The 27,440-nt window shown below is 40.9% G+C and overlaps 1 protein-coding gene across 4 annotated transcripts in view; it reads left to right on the top strand.

Moving 5' to 3' along the window:
- The window catches only part of ANO6 (anoctamin 6), a 76,443-nt gene that overhangs the window by 16,407 nt on the left and 32,596 nt on the right, over nucleotides 1-27,440 (top strand). For 3 of the 4 annotated variants that reach the window (XR_014539269.1, XR_014539270.1, XM_083574450.1), the window contains exons 2-6: nucleotides 12,450-12,529; nucleotides 16,994-17,119; nucleotides 21,519-21,584; nucleotides 23,495-23,773; nucleotides 25,659-25,772. Coding sequence is in view for 1 of the 4 variants with exons in the window: in XM_083574450.1 (XP_083430576.1) it covers nucleotides 12,450-12,529; nucleotides 16,994-17,119; nucleotides 21,519-21,584; nucleotides 23,495-23,773; nucleotides 25,659-25,772 (665 nt within the window). In the remaining 3 variants the exon portion in view is untranslated. Of the gene's footprint in view, nucleotides 1-6,050; nucleotides 6,367-12,449; nucleotides 12,530-16,993; nucleotides 17,120-21,518; nucleotides 21,585-23,494; nucleotides 23,774-25,658; nucleotides 25,773-27,440 lie in introns of those variants that run through there. The other variant, XR_014539271.1, reaches the window with a different exon arrangement.

Below are 27,440 nucleotides of genomic sequence, written 5' to 3' on the forward strand. Positions count from 1 at the left end.
CTTCTGATTGGCTTATTGGGCAGAAATTATTAATTATGCATTGGACAGGAAAAGTGGCCTGATTGGCGGGGAGGACTCTCTGCCTCTCAAATCTGATTGGTTGGTGGACAGACAAGCTGGGACATAAATAGGCCTAATCTACTCATATTGAGAGAGACTGCTGACCAGATATGAAAAAGACAGAGGGTGAGACTGGCTGAGAAGAAGAAGCCGGAGGCTAAAGGTAAAGCAAAAGCAGATGGGAAAGAGACTATCCAGGCTGGAGGAAGCTGAAAATAATAGTCTGCCTTAAAAGAGCAAAATCATTAACCTTAAGCTGAAGATGGGCAGTGAAGACAGTAAGAAGAATTCAGCAAGGAGTTGACCAGAACTGCCTGTAAGCCTGGCTCAAAGGTGGTCCACAGTAGCTAGTGGCAAGACTGACTGGGGAAGAGGGGCTAAGGGTAATGGCTATTACGTTAAAAAGTGTTAGGCACTAAAGTGTATCAGCCAGGTTCATGGAAACATCTGTAACAGAGTCAGTTTTTAGATACAGCAGCTTTATTGCAGCATATATAAGTAACCCTTAAAGAAGCAGCAACAAATTGGAAGCATGGCATTCACCTTATCATATCAGAACTTCTATTAATCCGTACTTCTATCAGAAAGGGTTAATAGAAAAGTAAGCTATACAGTATGCAGCTCAAGAAAGATATCTTAAATGCAGTTTCTTGCCTTTAGGAAATATATTGCCCCCCTCCCAAAGACATAACTGAGGAAACATACTGTAGTCTTATCTGTGCTAAGTTTAGATCTTGGACATGATGAGTTAATACTGCATCTGGCCTTTAAACTATGTTGGCATCTTTTTCTGTTTTATTTCCATGCTGAGATATTTTCCATCTGTGTTTTATGGACACGTGCAGGACTCAAGTTCCCCGAAACTGCCAGTTTTATCTCAGTAATGTCACTGTTTTTCTTCATTTCCGTATGTATGTTTAGTAACCAGCTACGTATTAATTAAGGAACATTTCAGTCAACCCTTGTCTTCAGCAGCGAATGCAAAATGAATGTCTGTTGAAGAGTAATTGCAGATGGGCAAGAGGGCGATTCAATTGCAGTTCAAGCAAAACATATTAAGCTACAGCATATGCACAGGAGAAGGGTTAATATGCAACTTCCTCTGCCACACTATTAAAGTACCGGGCTCATGCTAGAATACTAATTGAAGTGACTTGCTGGCACAAAAAGCAAAGGCAAGAGCCAAAAAAGCAAACAAAAGGAAATCCTTCTGTACTACACTTGTTCCTTTTTTATTATTCACTGCAGCACTGATTTATATTGAACATTATCTGGGCCATTTCACACCCGCAAATGCCGCTAATATTCTGCATGTGATATGAAAGACCATAGGAAGGAGTGCTTGTGTGAATCAGCAAGAGCACAGAATAACTTCTGGCGGCACCATTTCCGTCTGGTTTTGATCATAAAAATAGCTATGCATTGCTCTTTGTGATCTAGCTCTTAATACCCAGCGTTTATAATTCAGCTTTTGAGAGTGTAACAATTGCCTTGCATGGTCAGACTAAAGGTCCATTCATTCAGTCTCCTGTAGTATGAGATGCCCATAGCAAGCCTCCATGCCATAATGGTGGTAGCCTTCCTTTGTTGCTTGTTCTCAGCATCTTATGCTACTTCAATTATTGTAATTGACACTTATTCCTCCATAAGGGACGTGGGTGGCACTGTGATCTAAACCACTGAGCCTATTGGGCTTGCCGATCAGAAGGTCAGCGATTTGAACCCTTGTGATGGAGTGAGCTCCCATTGCTCTGTCCCAGCTCCTGCCAACCTAGCAGTTTGAAAGCACGTCCATGCAAGTAGATAAATAGGTACCGCTGCGGCGGGAAGGTAAACGGCATTTCCGTGTGCTCTGGTTTCTGTCACAGTGTTCCATTGTGCCAAAAGTGGTTTAGTCATGCTGGCTGCATGACCCGGAAATCTGTCTGTGGACAAACACCAGCTCCCCCAGCCTGAAAGCGAGATGAGCACCACAACCCCATAGTCACTTTTGACTGGACTTAACCTTCCAGGGGTCCTTTACCTTTATCCCTTTAAAGCCACCTGAGTCCCATTTCAGATGTTGCAGTAACACAGTAATCCTTATTTCCAGTGTGGCTAAAATCGCCACCTTCAGGTGATAATTTTTAAGGGGCCATCTGGATGTCATTCCACAGCACTCCCACAAAAGGGCATCTTCATGCAGTGCTGGCTTCAGGATTTGTGGGGTCCAACATCCACAGTAAGGAGTACTTAGGGGTGCTGTAAGGAAACCTGAGTTACTTCTTAGCATAGCAAATGCTCATCAGGTTTCTATAGCACTCTAGTGAAACACTTTCAAAAGAGTGATAACATATACCAAGGAAGGGCAAGAGAAGGAGATCTGTACACATAGCCTTTCCCTTAACATACAATAACTGTGAGATAATTTTTAGAAACCTTAATTCTAGCATCATTATGTTTGGTCCGGGAACTTGCCCTTTCATGAGAACTGATGGTATGGGATTGTTTAGCCAACCTGCCTTGCGAACAGAGATTTTGCAAGAAAAAAACACGAGAAAGGAATAAGATGAAATGAAGTTTCCACTGCCATAGAATCATAGATTGTATGTAGAGTTGGAAGGGACCCTGATGATCATCTACTTCAACCCCCTGCAATGCAAGAATATTTGCTGTCTCATATGGGGATCAAACCTGCAACCTTGATGTTATTGGCACCACACTTTAACCAACTGGGCTATGCACATCATGAGCATGTTTAAAACACAGAAAGTGGAAGCTCAGCTGTTTGTAGCCACCAGCATTAAACTTGTCTCATACAAAAATTGAACGCAATCCACCGTTCATAATTTTACTAGCTTCCCTCACCACTTTTTAAAACAAAAATCAAAATCAGGACCTTCAGGTGAATGTCTGAGACATTCTCCCATAAAGGCCAAGTGTGCCCTTTGCCAGTGCTGCTGGATTCAAACCAAGTGGTGTTTCAGTGGCCAGCAGTGCTTTCCACCATCTTTAGCTGGTACACAAACTGCAGCCCTATCTGGAGAGAACTGACTTTGCCACAGTGTGATGCACAACACAAGGGCCTGTCTTTAAAAACATTTCAGAAACTCAGAATTTGCCAGAATCCTTGGAAGCTAGGCAGTCAACGCCTGAAGCACCCTTGTCATATTAGTGTGCTATGTACTGGTGTGTTTCTGTTTTTTTTTTTTATAATAATTTTTTATTCAAGATTTTTATAACAACACAAACATATAACACATACATAAACAAACAAAGAACAAAAACAAAACATAAAACATGTACCATTTCATATCTTAATTTCTTATACCTTTCTTCCCCGACTTCCTCATGCCTCCCTTTTCTGTATTCCAAATTCTTATCGATTACTCAGCAAATCTTCCCTTATTTTAAATTAAATTTAAACTAATCTTCCTTATTTTCCTTGTCTTAACCATTGCTAATAGTAACCATTTACTTTCCAGTCCAACATCATTCTAACTTTCATTAACTTTGTGATATTTCTTTAAATAGTCCTTGAACTTTTTCCATTCTTCTTGCGCTGCTTCTCTTCCCTGGTTTCGGATTCTGCTCGTCATTTCTGCCAGGCCCATGTAGTCTATCACCTTCATCTGCCATTCTTCCAGTGTGGGTAGTTCTTGTGTCTTCCAGTACTGTACTGGTGTGTTTCTGGGCTCAATTTAAAGTGCTGCTTTTTACTTTGAAAGCCCTCAGTTTGACACTGAGTTCCTTTTTGGACTACCTGCACTATCCTGCCCACACTTTAGGATCTGATTCAGAGGCTCCCTGACATATTCACCTTTTAGGTTGCTTAGGTGGAAGTCGACAGGAAAGAGAGGTTCTTCTCTACAGTGCCTGCATGACTTTGGAATTCCATTCCATCAGATCTGTGCAAGGTTACTATGCTGCAGGGTTTTTGGAAGACATTGAAGCATCTCTTTTTCATTTGTTGTTCTAGGAGTGATGTTTTACTGGCTGGGTGATGGCTTTGGGTGTATTTTTTAAGAAGAGTTTTCCCTAAGAACCTTAAGCTTTTTAAAACTTAAACTTTTTGTATTATTGTTTGCTTTTCATGCTGTTTTGTGTTTGTAAACCACTCTGGCTGGAAATTGCCTCCAAAAGTGGCCTAAAGTGTTGTTGTTTTCAAATAAACAACACAGTGCAACATTTTATTGTGAGAAAATGTCATTAAGTATAAACAATGTACTTGGATGCTGTAAGGTTGCCATGGGTTTGCAGAATAGATTTAGTAACATGTGAATCCCAAGCAGAATGTGTAAAGGGTTTGTATTGGGGGTTTTGATTATTGATTCTGTTGTATCTTATATCAGGCATACACAGGACTTGAGCAGAGGGAAGCTGTCCGTCAAGATCAGCTGCTAATCCCAAGCTCTGTAGCACAGCAGAAAGAAAAGCTGTTTCATCTTATTTGGGCTGCAGTGGTTTCCTCTGTGTATATATCTGTTGGCAGGTTAGCATCTAAGTGTAGATCTGTTTTACAGATACATTATTCAACAGTTTCCTGACCCATAACCATTTAAATGGATCTAAAATGTGAGATAGTTCCCATAGCAATGCCCCTGAGTTTGCTTGCAGCTGTAATCATTATTTTTGGCAGGTTTACTTTTCCAAATACAATGCTACCTATAAAAAATGATGCATGTAGCATATGAGAAATATGATGAATTGTTCCATCTAAGCAGCCTGTCTAGTGGGACACGGAGGTGTCATTCATCAAAATATTCTCCTCAAATCATGGCAATTCCCCCCAGGTCAACTGTACAAACTCACAGTCAGCTTCAAATAGCCCCAAATGCCCCCATTCAGAGTGCAGAGCCTGTTATGTAGCTTATCTCAGAGTGTTTCATTATTTCTGGTTGCAACTGAGGAAGAAGAACATCACTATTTCTAGAACTCAGGATGTGTTTATACATTAGCCATGCAACTGTCTGACCTGTGCTCGTCCATATAGTCAAATGTATATTAGAACAAGGACCATGGTTAAAAATTAACAGCATTGAAAGTGCACTAACAAGAACAATATGGAGTTGTCACCATTAAATAATTCTTGCCACCATATGCAATTTTACAATCTCCATAGTTGGTTTGGAAGAGAGAAGAAGGGAAAGAGAATGGAGCCCCCACAAACCTAGCAGAGTTTTTTGAGTGGGGGAAAAAACTGAATCTGTAATCCATATACTAAAAAACAACTTATTCTCTAATTCTTCACAAATATGAGAAATTTAGGTAAGATTCCCATGTTACAGGTAAGAAATTGTGGTTGAGACACAATGGCTTATACATAATAGGTCAGTGGATAAAGTGGGATTTGAATCCTGGTCTCCTGTAGGGGAAATAACAGCCTATCAAAATATTTCTGCCTGGAAATAAAAACACTACAGGACATAACCACAATGTAAACCTCAAAAAGACATCTTCAATGTTACATTGTCAGAAGAAGAAAGTAGCTTACTTGTTTGGCTATATGGTAAAACTGTGTTACTAATATTTGCAAGTCATGTTTGTAAAGTGGTACCAACCCAGCCATGTTTGTTACAGTTTTTTTGTGCAGAAAAAGCTTGCAAGTCTTAAATTGTTTGGAGAGAGGGCCTCTTCTTCATGCTACAAATATAATCTGTTGATTGTTTTATGTCCAAATTGGTGGGGCGGGGGGGGAACAATCCCAGCATGCATAAAACCTTAAATCAAAAGAGAGTAAGTGTTCTTTTACACATGCTAGCAAAAAACCACACAAAAAAACCACTGGTCTTTGAGTATGCTGTGTCCACTGTTAATCGATTTCATGTGGATTAGATGGTGCAAATTAGAGCACTGTCATTTAGAGTTTACATTGTATACTTTCCCATCTTATGTCTTGTCATCATAATTCTTCTGAGCTCTGTAACTGAAAAGGAAGAATTTGGGAACACTTCTCCCCGCCCCCAGTTTCTTGTAGAGCGGTATATTCCCATGTTAATCCAGTCAGTCAGGTTTTTCAAGATGTTGGGACACTTTGCTCGCTAAGAAAGAATTTGTACAAAGCTTCTTGAGACAGAATAAACACCTTGCTATTTCCATTTAGGAAATTTGCTTCATTCTCCCCTCCTGCATTCCCACCGTTGATAGGGCAAACAAACACCAGTTGTTTTCAAGGTGAAATTGTTGTCCTTGAACAAGAGTAGGAAAGAGCAGCCGTAGCTTGTGTAGGACTCTGCTTCTTAATTGGCAAAAGTGAATCACATCACCAGCCACCCAGTGCTGCCAAAAGAGCTTAATTCTGGAGCCACATGGAAGAACAGCAGCCAGGTAAGAAAAACAGCTAATGGAACTGTAAGGAACGGAAGGCTCAAGAAGAAAGTGCATGCTTGATTGAGAGGCAGCAAACCTTTTTATGTTATATGCAGGAGTTTCAAAGGGGATGGAGTGGTGGGATTTTTCCAGAGAACAATATGGAAGGAAGCGGTTTTTGAAGGGACTCAATCCAGAATCCACAAAACTTGCTGCACAGATGCAGAATTAGCAGTAGTAAGTTAAGCAGCAGAAAGGTCATAATGTGAGCTGTAATTGACAAATTGCTCATGTGTGTTTGTTAATCACACATTTAAGCATGCAATATTTAAACTGCTTACCACTGGGGCCGAACTGAGGAAAACAGCCTGGGAAAGAAAGATGCAGAAGGGAAGGACTAGTCATGTAGAGAAATGCAGAGTTCTTAATTCATATCACATAGCATCTGAATAATAAATAAATAGAAACATTCAATTAAATATCAGATTGCATTTGGAAGATTTTTCTGTAACGCAAGAAGAGATATTTCCCTTCCAACATGGTTTAGAGCAGACCTTCTTCCTCAATGACATGTTCAATGTTTCATGAAAAAGAAGGGAAGCCTGAAAGAGAAGCAATTTTTGTCTTTTCTACATGTATATTTTTGCTTGAAGTATGCCTTAATGCTAATCTAGGGAGGTTTTTATGTAGCTTTTCATTGTTTTCAATCTTTGTTGAACTTCAAGGGTGGAGCTTAATAGTACATACATCCTTTCCAAGCATGTTCTTGGCACGTTTGATATAATTAAAGTAGCAGTTTCTGTGATCTAATAGTGGTAGGAACTCTCAGAGTCATGTTCAGAGAGTAGCTTCTGGTATGAGGCAGGCTCAGGCATGTATGTTTAACATTCTTGTCAAGTGCAAACTTACAGCCGAACCAAACGTTATGCCATAACATAAATAACAAAATCCCAAGGGCCACTTTAATGTGGTGGGGATGGTGGAGATGACATATTTCTGTTTTGCCCTGACTCACCTTCAGTAGTCTGCTATTTTAATCCGCCACCCCCCCCATCTTCTCCCACCTTTTTCCCAGGGTACCTTAGTGTTACTTTAGGATACATATCTCTGCACTACTTAAGCTTTCCCTCCTGCTATTTGGCACATGGTATGATTAAATGCATAAGATCCAGTAGGTGGGCTCCCACAAGGCAAGACACAGTAATAACAGCAAGAACCTTTATTGAACTACATAACTGGGAAACAGAGGCAAAGCAACTGCTTATATACACTTCTGAAAGCCTGGGCCACTCCCACTCCCTGCAGGGCCGTAGCTAGGGGGTGGTGAGGTGGGCCCCTGCCAGGGGCGCAGGCGAGGGCCCCCTCAAAATCGGCTTTAAAATATGTCCACAAATATGTCTGTAAATAAAAATGTTCATTATTGCCTCATAAGAAAAGGGTTTAAATAGAGGGTGAATTGAATAAATGGAGGGGGGTTGGAGGAAGAGGCAGAAGGAAGAGCTAATTTGTCCATGGCTAGGGGGTGCAATCTGGACGGTTCTGCCGGGGGTGCAAGATCATCTAGCTACAGCTTTCACTCCCAATGTGATTGGCTGTCTAACCTTCCAAACTGCGAATCCGACTCAGAGTTCAAGGGCCAATGGCAGAGGCCCAAATCCTGAAATGTTCTGTGATTGGACAACATGTAGCTAATCAGAACACAGGAGCTCAGAATCCTTAGTCCAGATTCCAGCTCAGGTAAACACAGACCACTGAATATATAACACGAGCTACCAACTGTTGCTTCTGGGAAGGCGGGTGGAGTAAAATGATGTCTTTTTCAAAGTGGCCTAAGTTGCTTTAGGTGTCTAAAAGTTTTCACATTTCACAGAAGCAGTTTACCTTCCTTAAAAAAAATAAATCAGTGTTGTTTAGTCGTTTAGTCGTGTCTGACTCTTCGTGACCTCATGGACCAGAGCACGCCAGGCACTCCTGTCTTCCGCTGCCTCCCGCAGTTTGGTCAGACTCATGTTTGTAGCTTCGAGAAATCAGTACTTGATAGCAATTGTTTAACAGCACTAGTGGAAAATATACTGTGGGTATTCTGCAGTGCTGAAAGGATCCTTTTTAAGATTCATGGTTTATATTATAAACTCACTAAAAGGTTTCTCCTTAAATTCCTTTTTAAGGTGTGGGGAAGGCTTTTAAAATGTTACACTTTCAAAGCTCTCACTATAATTCCCACATCTGCACCAAACTTTACTCTTGGTTTGAGAGCCAACCAATTGAGATCATTAAACGGACCAACATATTAAGTTATGACTCATATTTTTGAAATACAATGTTGACGGAAAATTGCTTGAAATATTTTCTTGTTTCCCTCCCTGGAGCAAATATGACACCACTCCCACAAAGCAGGCAGGAAATGGAATTATCCACTTCTGGAAGAAACGTTAAGAAGCTTAAACAATATGAAGAGTAGGTTGCCACAACCTGCTTCTGTAATCCTAGATATGTTTTGTAAGTTATACTAGGCTATAGTTTCTGCCCAGTTCGCATGGCAAGTTTTTATTATACAAATCCCTTTGTGCAAAGTAAGGTTAAGGTAAAGGGACCCCTGACCATTAGGTCCAGTCTTGACCTACTCTGGGGTTGCGGTGCTCATCTCGCTTTATTGGCCGAGGGAGCTGGCGTACAGCTTCCGGGTCATGTGGCCAGCATGACTAAGCCGCTTCTGGCGAACCAGAGCAGCACACGGAAACACCGTTTACCTTCCCTCTGGAGTGGTACCTATTTATCTACTTGCACTTTTTTGGGTGCTTTTGAACTGCTAGGTTGGCAGGAGAAGGACCGAGCAATGGGAGCTCATCCCGTTGCGGGGATTCGAACCACTGACCTTCTGATCGGCAAGTCCTAGGCTCTGTGGTTTAACCCACAGCGCCACCCGCGTCCCTTGTGCAAAGTAGTTTCTACACAATTTCAAGCAATTTTATCTAGGCCAGGAAAAAGCCATATCAATTAAAACATGATTTGAAATGTCTGCATACTTTGGCAGAATCTTCCCCTCTCCACAGCTCATTTTGGTACACAGGGTGTCCACTGGGATGTTTTTAGGTTGTTATCTAGAGGACCTGAACCCTGAATCTTCTGCCCTTTCCTCCTCCTCCTTTTTAATTGCAAAAAAAAAAAAAAATACTTACAGGGACGCTGGGCAGGCTGCAAAGGGCAAGGCAATCACAACCATAATTTCTTCAAAAATCTAAATTTACACAAATATTAGCATGTGCAAATTTATGTCTTAAGTCAATGCTTTGAGCCTTTTAAGTACCTGGCGCCCCTATGTGGGATACTAAAAGTGATCTCAAACCAGCAGCACTATTTCATAGAATCATAGAGTTGGAAGGGTCCATGAGGATCACCTAGTTCAACCCACTGAAATGCAGGAATATGCAGCCGTCGCATACAGGGATCGAACCTGAAACCTTGGTGTTATCAGCACCTTGTCTAACCAACTGAACTATTCATATCTCCACAACAGAGGTATTCCCTTTGGGCATTTGAAACTCGCCCAGCAAGTGCATAACAACTCCCATGTATTGCATGCGAAGTCCCTCCGTCTGAATTTTTCGTGGACAATTACATTTCTTTCCTTTAAAACAAAGTGTGACTTATGGCTCAGTCTTTCAAATGCTGTGACAGCAATTGCATAGTGTTATCAAGAACTATGACTGTGAAAAGTTACATAATGTTACACCAGTGCTGCAGGTAAATATACACAAACACAAGTGTTTAACAATGCACACCTGTGCACCAGCAGTAGGAAACTGGAAACGGAAGACTGTTTTCAAGTTTAATGGTGGTGGTATATTTTCAGGAGAAGAAAACTTTCATTCCCTGCCAGTTTAAGCATCTTCCCCTACCACAAATGGTGCTGCAAATGGATTTGAAAACAGACTTCTACGGGTGCCAGTGGTAGGCTGGTTTTTTGAAGCCTGATTGTTCACAGATGTGATCTTCCTTCCCTACTTGCAGTCTCTGTGAAGAACACACACACACACTTCCCTCTGGCAAATAGGGTTGAAAAACGCTGAAATGCTTTTGTCCACCCCTAATTGCTGGGGTGGGGAAAAGTGAGACTCTTACATGACTGGTATGTGTGTCCACGTGGGGGAGGGTATGTGTTGTGTGTGCGCACACTTTGTGTATGTGTGAGAGAAAGTATGGGGTGTGCCTCTTGTTCTGATCACACGTACCACAGAGATGTGACCTCTGGAGGGTTGGCCAAGAGGGAATGCAAAATTACTGCTTATCCTTGCTACACGTGTTTTCTCAGATGCCCTATTATGTGCAGTGGGGCTTATTCCATCATAAGGGTGTTTATAACTGCAGCCTAAGACTAACACACTGATCTGTTGCAAAGGGCATGTATTTTTGAAAGCAAGTTCAATTGCTCATGCTTTATATGAACCTTGAGTTGAATCAGAGTGGATTGTAGTGTTTGGGGGGTTTACCCAAGATGAGATAGGATCTCTGCAAGTTCCCTATCCCACAAAATCCCCTAAGCCTTGTGGCACTTTGTCTCCTTGCTTGCAAAAAAACCAAAACACCCCAGACCTTTTCTTCCTTTCTTTCTTTTGCAAAAAAGCAAAACCATTCTAATAGGAAATGTCCTTGGTCAAACTGGGGCGGGGGGAGAGGGGGGAGGAGAAGGATAGCCCACTGTGAAGGACACAGGGCATTTAATCAGAGGGAACTATTTCACTGTGGCTGTCTAATCACAGTGGTTTGTGGGAAGGATGTTGATGGGAATAAACACATTGGACTCACATGCTTGTTGCTCTTTTCTCAGTTTTGTCTCTCTTGAGTAGGATACATAGAATAGTTTTGTGGTGGATTAGGAGGCACCCGTCCCCTTACCAAATATGGACCCAAACCAAATCTTGATGCCAGTGCATACTCCTAATAATTGCCTGTTTAAACCCTTACCTTGCCATCTTCTGTGGGTGTTTTGTTACATAATGATCTGCATATTTTCTTGTTTATCCTTCGTTTGTCTCCATGGGATATGAAGATATAAATAAATAAGTGGAAATTTAAGAGTAAATTGAAATTTTCTCCAGTGCAATGCAGAGCCAATAGTAATTAACCAAAACTCTGATGAGTCATATTGCCCTGTGATTTACTCACGAAAGAAGTAGGAATTCACAAAAGAGAGAGCAGGGAAGGGAAAGAAGGAAGTGAACTGTGATCCATGAAAGCTTATGCCACAATAAGTATTTAAAGTACTGCTGGACTCTCAGTTGTTTTTGCTGCAAAAGACTAGCCATCTGGAAATAATTACGGTTCAGAAAAAACAGCAGCATTATTTTTACTCTTGCCCAGAGTTAAGAGAATCTGTTTCTCAAGCAAGATACCAAATGTGAATTAAACTGAACACATGCTTAAAATCAGTGCTTTTTCCTATATGTGTGTGTGTGTGTGTGTGTGTGTGTGTGTTTAGGGGTACTCTCATTTTCCTACTCATATTGAAATACTGCCCCTCAATGAGGCCAAACTTAGATTCAAAAAATGTTTAGGGGTATGTGTACCCCCAGAAAAAGCACTGCTTAAAATATAGCCTTTATTTTGCCACAAACTTTCACCATGAAGGACTAGCGTGCTCACTGAACTCTGCAGCCAAACTAAAAATTCATCCTGTTAGAAACAACTATATCACTGGTTTCACATCAATCTTATTGTAAGATAAATGTGCTTTATCTACCTTTACATCATGTTTTATAGTACAATAATGTTTCCAGAAGGCACACCTATGTTCAAAAAAGTCTCCTGGGGATGACTGCCCATCTGTGTTCTTAAAACTACGTTTACTGGATAACCAACATAGTCCTGTCCGTATGTTTTGAACTACAGCTCCCTTAAAGCAAAATTGGGCTTCATATATTTATAGGGAACTGAGACTGATGTGGGAACATAATCTGGGTTCATGAACATAATGTAGCATATTATGTTCTTAACTTCAGTGGTAGGTATGAAAGGGCAAAGCTGAGAATTTCACCCCAAAATGAAGAAGATTTCACAAAATTGAAGGCTGTAACTAAACCGTCTCTTCTGTATTGTTTTAGTCTTGGAAGAAGTGGAACAAGATGTCTTTCAGAGCTATGGAACAATGCCTGGCCAGCAACCACTGCATAAGCCAGAATGGGTAGGTGCTACTTCAGCAAATGTTGTTATCTTTGCTTTCTTCTCCAAAGCTTTTTCTGTGGTGGCCCCATCACCACCACTATTTGTGGAATATTGTCCCCTTTCATGGGAGGAATGTTGGAGGGTATGGAGTTATGTGACCCCCGAGCCAAGAAGATAAGTAACTATGCAACCTTCAGAAGACATCTGAACCCACCCCCATCCATCTCCCCTCCCTCCACCCCCTTTCTTTTTTCTTCTTCTTTTTTTTTTCTCTCCCTAATGCCTCATCAAATGAAACAGATTTGTAAAAATGTTACATGGAAGAAAAAAAAATACGAGGCATTACACTTACACTGTAAAACAAGAAAACCCTTAATAAAATATTTTTTTTTAAAAAAAGAAGACATCTGAAGGCAGCCCTGTGTAAAGAAGGTTTTTTTAAAAAAAATGTTTAATGTTTTATTACATTTTTATATATGTTGGAATCCATCTAGGGTGACTGGGGCAACTGGGGTAATAATAATAATAATAATAATAATAATAATAATAATAATAATAATAGGACATCTCTATATTCATCAGAGAAATAGTGGAGTGTATGTGCTTGTGTTCTGGCAAGGAGAACAATAATTAGTATTATTGTGGCAGCAATTTTGGCAGTGGTGGCAGAAGAAAGGAAACATAGTCACACAGGGGTTTGCAAGGACACTGGAGACGCTGTGCCAAGACCCCTCAGAAGTCTGGAGCCTGAAGAGAAGGAGAATTTGCAGGGCCATCCTCACATGACACTTTGCTTTGTTCTATGATCTCCCTTTGCTGAAGAATATAGTGAGACTTCAGAATCTTCATTTCTGAAGGATGTGCTAGCAGGCTTAGGGAATTAGATGTGGAAGCAATGGACTGAAGATGAACCCAATTGTATTTGACCCTTGACCTCTGAGTCTTAGTTAACATCCCAGAAATACTGATAACCATGGGACTAAGAGGAATATAAATGAGAATAGAGACACTCACAAGCAAGAATTACGTAAAGAAAAATAAATTAATTGTACTGTATGATCAATTACTGCCTTGCTTTCACAGGGTTCAGCTATGTTGATGTATCGCATTAAAACCAACTGCCTCATTGCCCAATAAAGCTTATGCCACAATAAACCACTTAGTCTTTAAAGTGCCACAACAGGCTTTGTTGTTTTATCTTGTTTTGCTTATGCCGCACAATATCAACCCTATAAGGCCCCCATGGGCTACATAGGAAAGTACACAATAACATTCGTGCTAATTCTACGTTCTTAGGATAATTAATAGCTGGTTAATTATTCAGGAATAACTATGTCAATAACATGCAGTGCTTTAGTTTTAGAACAGATTATGTGGTCTCTTTTCATTCAGTAACATTACCAATTAACTGTTGTAAGACTGTATTCATATAATACATGAGTAATTAGCAAGTGCTGCACATTATAAGCCCAAACTGGAAATGGAAGTGAAAGGTGGAAGGAGGCCTTAGGGTTTTGGTTGAGTTTAAAGTAACTTGATATTATTATTATTATTATTATTATTATTATTATTATTATTCCTATACCACCCAAGGATCACAGGGCAGTTTACAATATAAAACCACAAAAATGCATACCATAGTAACAAGTGAAAACAATAACACCCCTCCAATTGTTTAAAAGGCCATAGATAGTTTCATTAGCCAAAGGCCTGAGATAAGAGGAATGTTTTTGCCTGTCACCTAAAGAAATGTAACAAAGGCACCAGGTGAGCCTCCCTAGGGAGAGCCTTCCACAAATGGAGAGCCACCACAGAAGAGGCCCGCTCTCGTGTTGCCACCCTCCAGACCTTTCATAGGGGAAGCACAGGAACAAGGGCCTCAGATGATGATTACAGGGTCAAGGTCAGTTCCTATAAGGTGTCAGTAGCATGGCTCACCCAAGTGAAGGAAGAGGCAGACTCAGAAACTGAGGAGAGAGAGAGAGAGAGAGAGAGAGAGAGAGAGAGAGACTCTGCAGATGAGAACTGGCTGACAGAGCCAAGAAGGGGTAGTTCGACCCCCCCCCCCTTCCTGAAGAAGACACTGTCAGCTCTTAAAAAGTGGGAGAGTTAGGAGGCAGCCAGAGCATTGCTAGGCAATCAGCAGATAAGCAGACGACTGAGAGTGTGTCAAGTGGAAGTGTGGAGGGGGAAGGCCAGCTTCTCAATCCCTGTTCTAGGAGACTGGATAAGGTCAGAGGACAACGGAAGGGCAAGAGGGGAAGGGCAGGAATTTGATGTCCTTCCTGCTGTGAAAGGGGCGGAGAATCAGACTGACCAACTATCATCAATGCAAGCAGGCGAAAAGCCATGCTCTGGATGTATTTTTGTAAATAAACATAACACAAAACTGCCAGAGAGTCATTACTTCTTATTGGGGCTTGCTTGCCTGCCTGAGATCATTACATAAGAGAGAGATGGTCCTTAAGGTATAGCGGTCCTGAGTATGTAAGAGAGTTTGGACATCTTAAATCACTATACAGCATCCTTCACTAAATGCATTTTATGGATTTAGTCCATCCTTTCGCACATCTGACTGGATTTCTAACAGTACAAAATTATTTCAGTTCTTGGTATCTTCTTAGTATCTTTTTAACCAGAAACAAGAAGTATGGATCTCTGCCTACAAAGAAGTCCTACTTAATGCAATTACACAGATTGAATTGTTTTATTTTTAGTGCTACATAGATACTTTGAACATTGAACATTTACTCTGTCTAGCAAATAATATTGTACTGACTCAAGTGTTTTTCGGTATCAGGTTTTGAAACTGCTTAGAAAGCATGAGATGTGCAACCATTTCTCTTTATAGGGCAATAATAGGAAGGGTAAATCCTGTAAGATTCTAAGAAGAGCCCTGTTGGATCCTACCAAAGGCCTATCCCCTTCAGAGGGTTCATATTGCTTGTTAGTCACTGCACACCCATAATACCTCTTCTGTGGGAGCTAAGGACCCACAGTACTGAACAACTCACTAGACCAATTCCCAGCTTCAGACCATGAGGTTAGAATCACAGAATCACAGAATCTTAGAGTTGGAAGGTACTCAAGGCTCATCTAGTCCAACCCCCTGCAATGCAGGAATCTCAACTAAAGCATCCATGACAGATGGCCATCCAACCTCTGTTTAAAAGAAGGAGAGTCCCCAGCCTCCCAAGGGAGACTGTTCCACTGTCAAACAGCTCTTGCTGTCAGAGTGTTTTTCCATATGTCTAGGCAGAATCTCCTTTCCTGCAACTTGAAGTCCTACCTTCCAGAGCAGGAGAAAACAGGCTTGATCCATCCTCCATGTGACAGCCCTTCAGATATTTGAAGATGGCTATCATATCTCTCCTCAGCCTCCTCTTTTCCAGGTTGCTCATTTAAGCCGTGGATGGATCCCTTGGCTCCAGCTGCAGATTTACTCACTTTTTCAAGCCATGACTTCCAGTCTCATTTCCCCACCTGTAAGGGTAAAACAACAGCACATAATAAATCAGAGCCAGCCCTACCCTTAGGAATGGGTAAAGTAGCCTCTTCAGTTGGTGGATTTCTGGGATAAAATAGCAATGATGGCATCAAGAAGCCACCATTCAAAGCAGTGTTGTTTTGAACATTGGATCCACATTTCTACGAGGACAAAAGGATAAGACAACTATTGCTATTTCAAAACTGAATTATGACATGCTTTTAGAAGTACACGCTGTAAAAGATGTGGTACTTAACATTAAGTGGCAAAACCATTGTGCAGGTGAGAACCACTAGTGCACACCTCTCTGTAAAGAGTTGCTTGCCCACTTGTCTAGGATGTGTAGCAATTCTTTCCAGCGAAATAGCGTGACCCTTTTGCTCAAGCCATCCAATGGCACATTAGCAAACAGAGACACACAAGCCAGTATGCATATTCGAGACAGCTAGGCAAAGCTTTAGTGCACGTTTGAGATAAATATTCAGATCAATGTTTCCTTCCAAGATCTGCAGCGACAAGCTTATGCATTCCATTGGCTTTTGCTTTGGTAGACTATTCATTCCAGTATATAAAAAAAATATTTCTTCAGCATGTATTGGATTAAAATTCAATCTTTACACCTTGTGGGACGGCACATAGGTTTCATGTATGTTGCGATGTTATCCAAATGTTTTCCTACAGAGCTCTGCTGAGCCAATTGACCATACATGTGCACTTTTTGAACTTAGAATCATAGAATTGTAGAGTTGAAAGGGACCCCCACCGCAGGGTCATCTAGTCCAACCCCCTGCAATGCAGGAATCTCAGCTAAAGCATCCATGGCAGATGACCATCCAACCTCTGCTTAAAAACCTCCAAGGAAGGAGAGTCCACAGTCTCTTATCAAAGCTGTGCTGGGTATGTTCTGTATGATAGTATGTTGGAATTTTCACTCTAGTATGTAAAGATGGCTGGAGTATTCACTGTAATGTTAAAGGTATGATATGTTCCTTACAGGCAGAGTTTAATCTGAAACCTGACTCCCTCTACTTTAATGATGGCCAAAGAAGAATCGACTTTGTTTTAGCATATGAAGATGAGAGCAAAAAGCAACATAAGAGGAGCTTTCAGAAGAAGCAAATGGTATGGCTTGCCTTCTTGCTTTATGCTGCTGTTTTTTGGGGCTCCACTTTTACAGGCAGTTTGAAGCATCTGTTTTTAGTGATTGCAGCTTCCAAAGGTGTACCTTCCCTTCTTTGCTTTTGTCTTTTCCCACAAAGCTGATTCATAGAATCTCAAACAAAGAGAGGATTTGCTGTTCTTCCCCTTGGCCTTTTTTTTGGTCTTGATCTTTCCAGTTGGGTTTTATTTCTCGTAGTTGAAAGCTATATTATCCCTTGAATTCAAATGTACTTAGTGCTGGCATGCTCGGTTACTTTTCTGAGCGCTTGCCACAAAGAGAGGACTGAGGCCAAGAATGAGAAAAGGAAGCTTTTAAAAGTTATGCTTTTCGTACAGTTCCGTACAGGGATGCGGGTGGCGCTGTTGGTTAAACCACAGAGCCTAGGACTTGCCTATCAGAAGGTCGGCAGTTTGAATCTCCTCGATGGGGTGAGCTCCCGTTGCTCGGTCCCTGCTCCTGCCAACCTAGCAGTTCGAAAGTACGTCAAAGTGCAAGTAGATAAATAGGTACCGCTCTGGCGGGAAGGTAAACGGCGTTTCCGTGCACTGCTCTGGTTCACCAGAAGTGGCTTAGTCATGCTAGCCACATGACCCGGAAGCTGTATGTAGGCTCCCTTGGCCAATAAAGCGAGATGAGCGCCGCAACCCCAGAGTCTGTCACGACTGGGCCTAATGGTCAGGGGTCCCTTTACCTTTACAGTTCAATTTTTAGCTTGGTATTGCGCTTTTGGGATAGTACCCCTTCAGAATGAATCTTTGAATGCAATCCAGATTAAAACAAAAACACCCTTCCCCGCACTCAGAAAACCAGCTCATCAGAGAGACAGGAAAGCTAACTTCTGTACTTGCTAGCTTTCTATAGGAAGGCGTCTTTAGAATGGGTGGAAGGGTTGTTGAACCATCCAGTTTCCTTATCCAAATTTAGGTAGTAGCAGGAAGGCTATACTATATAATATAATAAGGTATAATCCTTATTAAACCAAAAAAGAGGAAATAATGAACAAACGGAGACATAAATAGCATAAATGTGCCTTGGAGACCAGCAAATGGCGCCAGCTGCATCAACATCCTATTTTTCATAGGTCTCTTGTGGTCAATCTAGTGAACCCTGGTTGCCTCATTGTTTTTCTAATAGTTGCCACTGCATGATAAGCAGGAATTCAATAGTGGCAGTTTACTATCACTCCAGGTCTACACTGGAAAGAATTTCCACTGCCCGATGTGAATATGTCACATAGCTGTTAAAGGCACAAGAGCAGTTAAGGACCTACTGACCTCAAAATACAACCTAAAATGTGTAACTATGCTATTTACCTTTGAGTGACCTATAATTTATATTTTCCTCCTAGGTGACAGGAATTCAAATTCTTTCTTTCCTTCTTTTTGAATTGCACTGACTCTTAACAACCATGTCTAACTGTTGAATATTTTGCCTGATCTCCTTCCTCAATTAAACTAAGATTACACTGCCATTACACTGTGCAGTTCCCATGTTCTTGCTAGCTTTCCATGCATGCCAGTTTGTGGTTTTGTTTCGTTTTAGTACTTATCTGCTTGGTTCCCAGCATAATCTGCTGACATGTGTTAGTCTTAGCATATTGTATTTTTTTGTGTGTTCAGTCAGTCCATCAGTCAATCATTTTATTTGTATCCCACCTTTCCAAAGTTAAAACCATGCTCAAGGCTGTTTTCAACATATAAAAATACTACATAAGTACAATCATAACAACAGTAGTCCTAAACAATTTTAAAATATTAAAAAATACATAACCAAATAGAACAATTAAAGGAATATTATTAATTTATGCCTGAGTTATCTATCTAAAAGTTCCCAGTAAGTTTTAAAAAACAGAAGTTGGTTCACTTTTTGCCTGCATTACAAAACCATTATATCCTGTCACATGCTTTGTATTCCATGACTAGTTCTGGGTTTTGAACTTGCAAAATATATGCAGCCACATAGAAATGAAGTCATTGGCCACCCATATGCAAGCAAGTAGGGTGATGTAAAACCCACATGACTATGCAATCTCACACTGCCCTCCTAAGCCAGGCCAGCTATGGTCTAGAAGCCCCAAAATGCAATGAAAATAAAAATGGCAATAACACCAATTTTCTTTAGATTGACCAAACATGATCCTGACCTGACCTTTCTAACCTCAACTGAGCCATTTTCACATTTCCAGTTTGTAGCGCAGTGGTTAGCTACACCATATTTGTAGCTATGTTAATAAGAGTTTTAGATTAATGAATAAGTAACCCTTCATAACTTCAAAGGCTCCATTCAAAAGTAACACTGAAACACAGTTCGGGACTAGAGGAACAAGTCCTGTACTCATGTGCATCTCCTCTTCCTCTCTCTCTCCTTCCCTCAAATACCTTGATTACGGTAAGTGCTTTCTCTTTAGCACAAACCATAGTTTCCTCTTACATTTAAACCAGCAAACTATGATCTGCATCTGTCCTCCAAAATATGCAACCCCAGTTCTTGTACAAATCCTTTAATTACTGCCATTACTCACTTTTGATAGTCCGGGATAGGGAGCTAAGAAACCCCTTATCTGGAGCATGTGTGTGTAGTGGACAGACAAAACTTTCTCTTGTTCTGCTGATGACTGCAGGGAGATTTGCACCTCCACCTTCTGCCTAGAGAGGTCAGCCTCTGAGGACTATAGGGAGCTTGTCTCAGCTCTAAAGTCAGCAGCAGAAAGGCTACAATGATCAGCGTAAAAGGAGGAGAATCTCCTCACTGCTCTGTGTGAACATTGCTGCTGAATCTTAAAAGTTTCTACTGGCTATTGTTTCAATCTCTGCCCCTAGACTGCAACAACTGTAGTCATTGCCCCATTAACGCTGGATTCTCTTAAGATGCTAAAATTCTGATTCTAATTCTAATTCTGGTAGCTAAATTGGACTTAATAGCAATTGCCAACAGGGAAGTGAGAACACATATAATGCTAGTGGAGCCCTCCCAATAAAATAATAAAATAAAACCAAAGGGTTGGATCCCATGTAACACCAAGCTAAACCATGGTTTGGCATTACATGACCAAGCCTCAGGCTTGTGCTTCCTCTGTCACCCCTATTTCTCTTTCCTCTTACATGGCAAGCCTAATTAGCTACAGTATTTTCTTCTTGGCATATACCATTGGCATATACCATCATTATCTCTGAACTGGCAACCTATGGTTTGCACGTGTCCTCACTCCAAAGCAGGGTGGTTGGTTGGATATAACTGCAAATCACTTGCCAGATTTGGATAATACAGCAAACCATGGCTTGCCTCAAACCAAGATGCAGCTAATGAAACTGCATGAAGGACAGAAGAACTGCATGAGCCAAACCACTCTACAAAATGGCTCAGTATATTGTAGATTTATCATGAGATACAGACCAGAGAACATCCAGTTTACCAGGATCTGAAGAGCCTGATTTCATAAGTAAATAGTCTTTTACTGACTCACTTGTACCATTCAAATACAGTAATTCAAATTTAGTTTGGCTGCTTGACAAATTGAGAAGTTGTTTGAACAGTTTTCTTTAACGCAAAGAGAAAACTTTCTTTTCCGGTCCTATAAAACAATAGCGTGAATCAGTATGACTAATTTGACCCAACAACCCCCACCCCCTTGCACACACGAAAAAAACTCACTGCAGTCAACCAAATGCAACCAGCCATGCTCTGGGCACTCCAGTGTCTCACACTGCCAACGAAAACAAACAAATAAAGAAAGAACCTTCCCATGTGACACTGATGCAAAAACTCCACACATACACTATGCAAAAGAATGAAAGATCATGACCCTCTTTCTTTCTCCCACCTCTCTTTCCCCACCTCTTTCTCCCCCAAACTCAAAATTCCTATGATAGCAGTGTCTCACACTGAATGTAACTGACCTGTAGAACAGACTCTATGAATTGAAAACGTGTTATTTATGGAATTGTCTCTTAAAATTCAGTATTGTTTTATATTTACATTTGTTCTGTTTTATGAACAATGTCTGTTTGTAAGAAAAATGCCTGCTTCGCACTCAGTGGCAAACTCATACTTTCCACCTTGCACATTCACAGAACCATGGCCAACGCCAGCTCCCTGACGTGTGTAGAACGCACACACGTTCAAACATATACATGTGTTTGCTGTATGGATTCATTACATCGTGTGTGCAGCTTAATATTTTGATGTGCGAAACAGATGCAAAGAAAGCCAGATTCTAAAGCTCCTTGATGATAAGTTAAACACAGTGGTTTGTTCTTTTTGCACAAAGACCTTGTTGCATTTCTGTTGGGAATATGAATTGTTATGCTCTTTGTGGGGAAAAAATAAAATCTTGAACTATTTTTCAATCGATTTCAACAGAGGAAGAGGCTAGCATATGAATCTAACTTGATAAACTGCGGTTTGCAGCTTGAAGCAACAAGTTCGGTGAGTGCAGCTTCCTTTGTACTTTTGGCAAAGTGTGAATTTTTTCATCAAAAGGGGAGGAAATGAATGTGTATGGAAGTGGCATTGAAATCTATCCAGGTGCTTGCATTTTTTCACACCATTCTCTCTTTAATCTGGCAATAGTGGGAAGGGGAAAACTCAACTCCCTCTTTGATATATATGTTCTATTTCTCAGGTGTGTGTGACAAATCAATACATTCAGAACACTTGGTTTGAAGTGGATTTAGTTGCACAAAAGAATGCCTCAAATATTACAGCAAAGAGAGGTGCCTGCACTTTCACCATGGGAGAACCATGCCTTTTCTGTTATGTTTTAACGGTACTGTCCCTTCCACCGAAATGAAAAGGAAAGGCAGCTTACACAAGAGCTCTGTCTGCACACTGCAACACAGTCAGTGCTCTGGTTCATAGTGTACCTTCTCCACTGCAAGTTAATCTGCTTTTATCTGAAATAGTGTAGATTTGTAATGCTTGCAGAGTATTTCTGTCTTGTCAACTGCTCCTTCTAGTGTTCCTGCATAACTATTAGAAGTTCATTCTGTTTCTGCACTTGCTGGGCTATTATGGGATGACTCTACGATTGCTAGAAATGAAGTGATATGGTTCAGCTTCTCTAACGCACTATGTTATTCCACCTTTTTTAAAAAAAATCAGAAAAAAATTGCAAAGTTTCTCACTTATGCACAACAATCATGCCTTCTTTCAGATTTCCATCCACCCATATTGCTGAAATATAGTAAGCTGAAGAGAGAAAAATTGCCCCTCTTCAAACCGGCACAATTTACAGTGCCTCTACCAATTCCCAGATATTTTATATTGTGGACAATGAAGGTCAGCTGCATATATTACATGTGGCAAGTGATAAAAATCAAGAGCAAATCAAGCTTTAGAGCCAACTTGGTCATATTTATGACCATATGTCATTTTTATGCTAGTGTCATCAACTGGCATTGTTCATCAATCAAAACATTTAGAAACAGCAACCTTGCTCTCAGAGGTAAATTTTGTAATCACAACTAGTAATAGAATTTCTTTATACAACTTTGTTTATAACATGCTCGATGGATTTATTGACTTAAAACAAGACAGTTATTTGGCCCTTTAATAGACACTTTTCTCCAGTGAAAACCTATATCTCCTTTTCCATGGAGCTTAGTTTGTGCCAGGGCTTAAACTCACAAATCTACTTTCAATGCCAGGTCTCAGCCTCAAAACAATGAAACAACGATAAAGCCAAAAAGTGCCTCTGGGTATCTTTACCATACCTTCTGATCATCTTTGAATCATCAGAAGGAGTGATGGGTAAAGTCCTCATGACTTACCTTACACTTAACACATGCATACCTGCAAACTCCTAGACCTCTTTGCATCTTCTTACTTTCCCTCCTCTCAGGCCTACTTGGAGGGATGAGGGATGCAGAAGGAGAAGCAATATTGGAGGCTGCATGGTCTCTTTCTCTTTCCCTCTCCATCCATCTCCCTGTGTGTGCATGGATGCCTAGCAGACAGCAACCCAAGCTCAAGGATAGAAGTATTGTAAGAAAGAAGTATTGTAAGAAAGACCAGCAGCCATGTTGAAATAGAAATCTCCCTCAGGAAATAGCTACTTCTTCATTGAACACCAATCTTTCCTATTCATACTTTAATCCCTAAAGAACCAATAGTATGCCAGGTTAGGGGAGGATGATGACTTCCAGCAGGCCTTGCACTCTTAAAAAATAAGCACCACCTTTCCAGTTGTAATCTTATGATGCTCCTACTGTTATTGGTGTGTCAAATGCAGGAGAACTTCTAAGCTGAGTTTGTCCAAAAATGTCCCTGGATAGTCCTTTGCTGGTAATGGCTTAAAAGAGTGGTGAAATTTATATATGAATATCCATTCACTGTAGGTCGTGGATGAAAAGCTTATATTTGTAAAAGTGCACGCACCTTGGGAACTGCTGTGCAGCTTCGCTGAAATTATGCACATCAAATTGCCCCTGCAACCCAATGACCTGAAAACCCGTGACTCACCATTTAAGTGGATTAGCAGATTCTTCAGTGTGGATGAAAATATCATCAAACCAGAGCAGGAGTTTTTCACTGCGCCATTTGAAATTGACCGTTTGTCAGACTTTTACATACAGGACAAGGAAACTTTCTTCAATCCAGCAACCAGGAGCCGGATAGTAAGTTCCCAACATTTACATAAGGATGAATTTACTTTCTGTTGGTGCAGATATCTAGACTGGTGGGTTTTTTCTAGCTGTTTTGAGCATCAGACCAGCCAAACAATGCATGAACAATGTTTTGCACCGTACAATCAATCTCTGGGGATGGGTTGTAGCTTGGAGAAGGTTCATTACTTGGAGAAGGGCATAGGCAAACTCGGCCCTCCAGATGTTTTGGGACTACAGCTACCATCATTCCTGACCACTGGTCCTGTTAACTAGGGATGAAGGGAGCTGTAGTCCCAAAACATCTGGAGGACGCTCCCTTGCAGCCACAACCACCGTCTTGTGGGACAAGCGCCATCTCATCTTCCTCCCCAAGCTCAGCAATGGTGGAACTGGTGGGGGAAATAGGGATATTCCAAGATAAAACCAGAATCCAGGATGGCTTTCGTAATTCCAGGATTGTCCCTGGAAAATCGGGACCCTTGTGGTGGGTAGCTCAGTTCTGCAGGTGACAACAGGAGTCTGGCTGCAGAATGTGAGAGTTAGAAGGAGCAGGGGTGCCCCATCACCCTTACTTCACTAACTGCAACCTGAAATAGGACTGAGTCAGGGGGAAAGTTCCTTGCTGGGCAAGTTCCAAATGCCTAAACTGATCCTGCTTCCATTTCCTTTCTCCCTGATTCACAGCGTAAACCTACCTCCCATTTCAGAATATCTGTTCAGGCTACCTGACCACTTCAGTGGTTTTCATTTAGTAGTAATACTTAAGGAACACTATGTACCGTATTTTTCTCTCTATAACACGCAGATTTTTTCTCCTAAAATGGAAGGGGAAATGTCTGTGCGTGTTATTGAGCGAATGTGTGGTCCCTGGAGCCGACTAGGGCAAGCGCAGCAACAAAAATCAGTCAAAAATCAAATCGCGTGTCGGAGAAGGGAAACCTGAAAAGAGGAAGTTGCTGCTTTCCAGCATTCTGCCTCAGGGTCTTACTGCCCACCCGCTTGTGTTTCGTTGCTGTGTTTGCTCAAACGGAACAAAGAGCAGGCAAATCCCCTCCCCTCCAGGCAAGCAGAGGGGAAAGCAGAGCGTCCTTCCTTCTAATTCCTCTCCCTGCTCCTCGCAGGCAGCCAGAAAACATGCAGGTGGGAGAGAGGGAGGGAGAGAGGGAGAGAGAGGGCTGGCTTGGGTGGGGTGGGGTGGGGGGACTTTTGCCTTTCTTTCCTCCCTCCCGTTAAATCTCTCTCCTGCATTCTTATGCTCCTTGTCCCTTCTGTGTTTTTCCTTCCCTCCCCACTTAAAATGCAGTTACAAAGCATGGATCCACATGGATCCTCAGGATCTCTGCATTGGGTCACCCCAAATTCACCATCAGATCACATAGCATGTCCATGGCTACAGCCTGCCCCCCAAAAATCACGCACCCACTGTTGCTTGGGGCTGCAATGGTGCAAAAACGTGGTTACAAAGCATGAATCCACAGGGATTCTCAGGATTTTTGCATTGGGTCACCCCAAATTCACCATCAGAGCACATGTCTGTGGCCACAGCATGAAGCACAAAAATGATACATCCACTGTTTCATTCAGAATTCCCCCCCCCCTTGTTTTCCTCCTCGCGTGTTATAGAGCGAAAAATACGGTATATTGCTCCATGAACTGCCATTTTAGGATTAATAATGAGCCTGATTAGCACTATTAAGTATAGATCAGAAGCGAATTTGTAAAAGTCAGTCCCCTTTTGCAGGTTGGGAGTCGGTGGTGGGTCTTTGGTCTGGACCAGTTGGAGACCACTGATCAAGACAATGCATAATTTTAGACACTCCTACCACATGATAGATGTCCCCTGAGCTTATTCTGGTCTAATTCTTCATTAATAAAGAACTTTGGGGGTTTTCAGGTTCACTTTATTCTTTGCCGTGGGGAATATGCTATAAGAGACAACGTGAGAAAGTTTGGAATCAATAAGCTACTGGACTCTGGGATCTACAAAGCAGCTTTTCCACTCCATGATGTAAGTCCAATATTTTTTAAAAGTACCTTTCTGAAAAGCCAAAGAAACAACTCTGCAATCCTATAAATAATCCTAGAAACAATGATACAAAAGGTTCTATAGAAGCCAATAAGAAAATACTAGCTGGCCTTTTAGCTGTTTGTTGAACATTCATCCTGATTTGCTTGCGCAAAAATTGCAGGGAGGCTAAAAAAACCATTAACTACGTATTGAGAATTCATTCTGATTTGTTTGTGGGTAGGTAATATTGGTGTTTCATCAAGGAATTATTATCATACACTTTCCAGTACATTTCGCTTATCACAAAAAGCCTGATTTGGGGGGTGGGGAGTGAATTTGTTGCACAACATCACCAAAGCAATTATAATTGCTCCACCTGAATATGTCAGTATGTGATTGACACCCAAAATCACACCCAAAAATCATAGCAATCTGGAAGCACCCTGTTTGCCAAATTGTGGCCTGTCTCTTTTGCAGCTTCTTCAGTGGACAAACAGTACAATTTCTGGAATATTGCAAAATGGACAAACACTAAGTGACATATACCATATTTTTCCATGTATAAGATGCCCCCATGTATAAGACGATCCCTATTTTTGAGCCCAAAATTAATAATATTTAATTGCAACATTCCATGTATAAGACGACCCCCATTTTTAAACTTAAAAAAATGTGGGGAAAACACAGTCTTATACATGGAAAAATACAGTATATATTTTATACACCGTTTTAACAAAATAACAAAACTAATTATGCTTAGCGTCATATGAAGGAAGATTCTGAACCTTTTAAAAGTACTCGGATAGAGTAAAATGGTTATTTTAAACCTCAGTGAATGAGACAAAGAAACAATAGGATTATTTCTTTATACGTTTTCTTATTTTCAAGCTGCAACAAAAGATGAAAACCCAGGCTTTATTTTCAGCATTTTTTTAAATATCTTCCATGTTGGTTTTGAAATAGAATTCCTGAGCTCTGAGTTGGTTTTATTCTTTAGCCGTGTGCATTTTCCCTCCTTTCTTTTAACTCAGAGATGCCAATTTGACCCATGCTTGTGGCAGGTAGCTTTTGCCCCTTAGACTCACAGCAGAGCTTTCTCCCTTGACTAGTGCAATCACCTTTCCCAAGGCTGTCAACTATTCTTTGAGCTGAAATAAAACTGGTGTTATGAAACCTTTATTTTCAGTAATGATGGCTCACTCAAAGGTGAAGAAAACTCTTAATTTTATATATCTTTATTATTTGTAAACAGAATCTTTTTGTGAGGTAATGCTTTATCATCCGTCTTTGTGCTTTTGCCCTTCTAGACTGTGGCGTTTTGTGATTCACATGTTTTGTTCTTCACTTTCCTTCTTTTTTTGGTTACGTTTGCACTTTTTGAAAATAAATAAATATAATATAAAAAATAAAATGCAACTAGTGTAATCACCATCATCATATATATATTTTATGCCCCGCCCTCCCCGGCCAGAGTCAGGCTCAGGGTGGCTAACACCAATAAAATCACAATAAAACATAATGGGGGGAGAGACAAAAAAGATCCCCAGTTTATTAAAATACGGGTTAAAATATAATTTAAAATGCAGCCTCATTTTAATAGTAGCCCATAAATCAAAACCACAAGGAGAGGGAAACATAAGGGTCAGACTGAGTCCAAACCAAAGGCCA

The sequence above is a fragment of the Podarcis filfolensis genome, assembly GCF_964270895.1.
Source record: "Podarcis filfolensis genome assembly, chromosome: 10".
NCBI lineage: Eukaryota > Metazoa > Chordata > Lepidosauria > Squamata > Lacertidae > Podarcis > Podarcis filfolensis.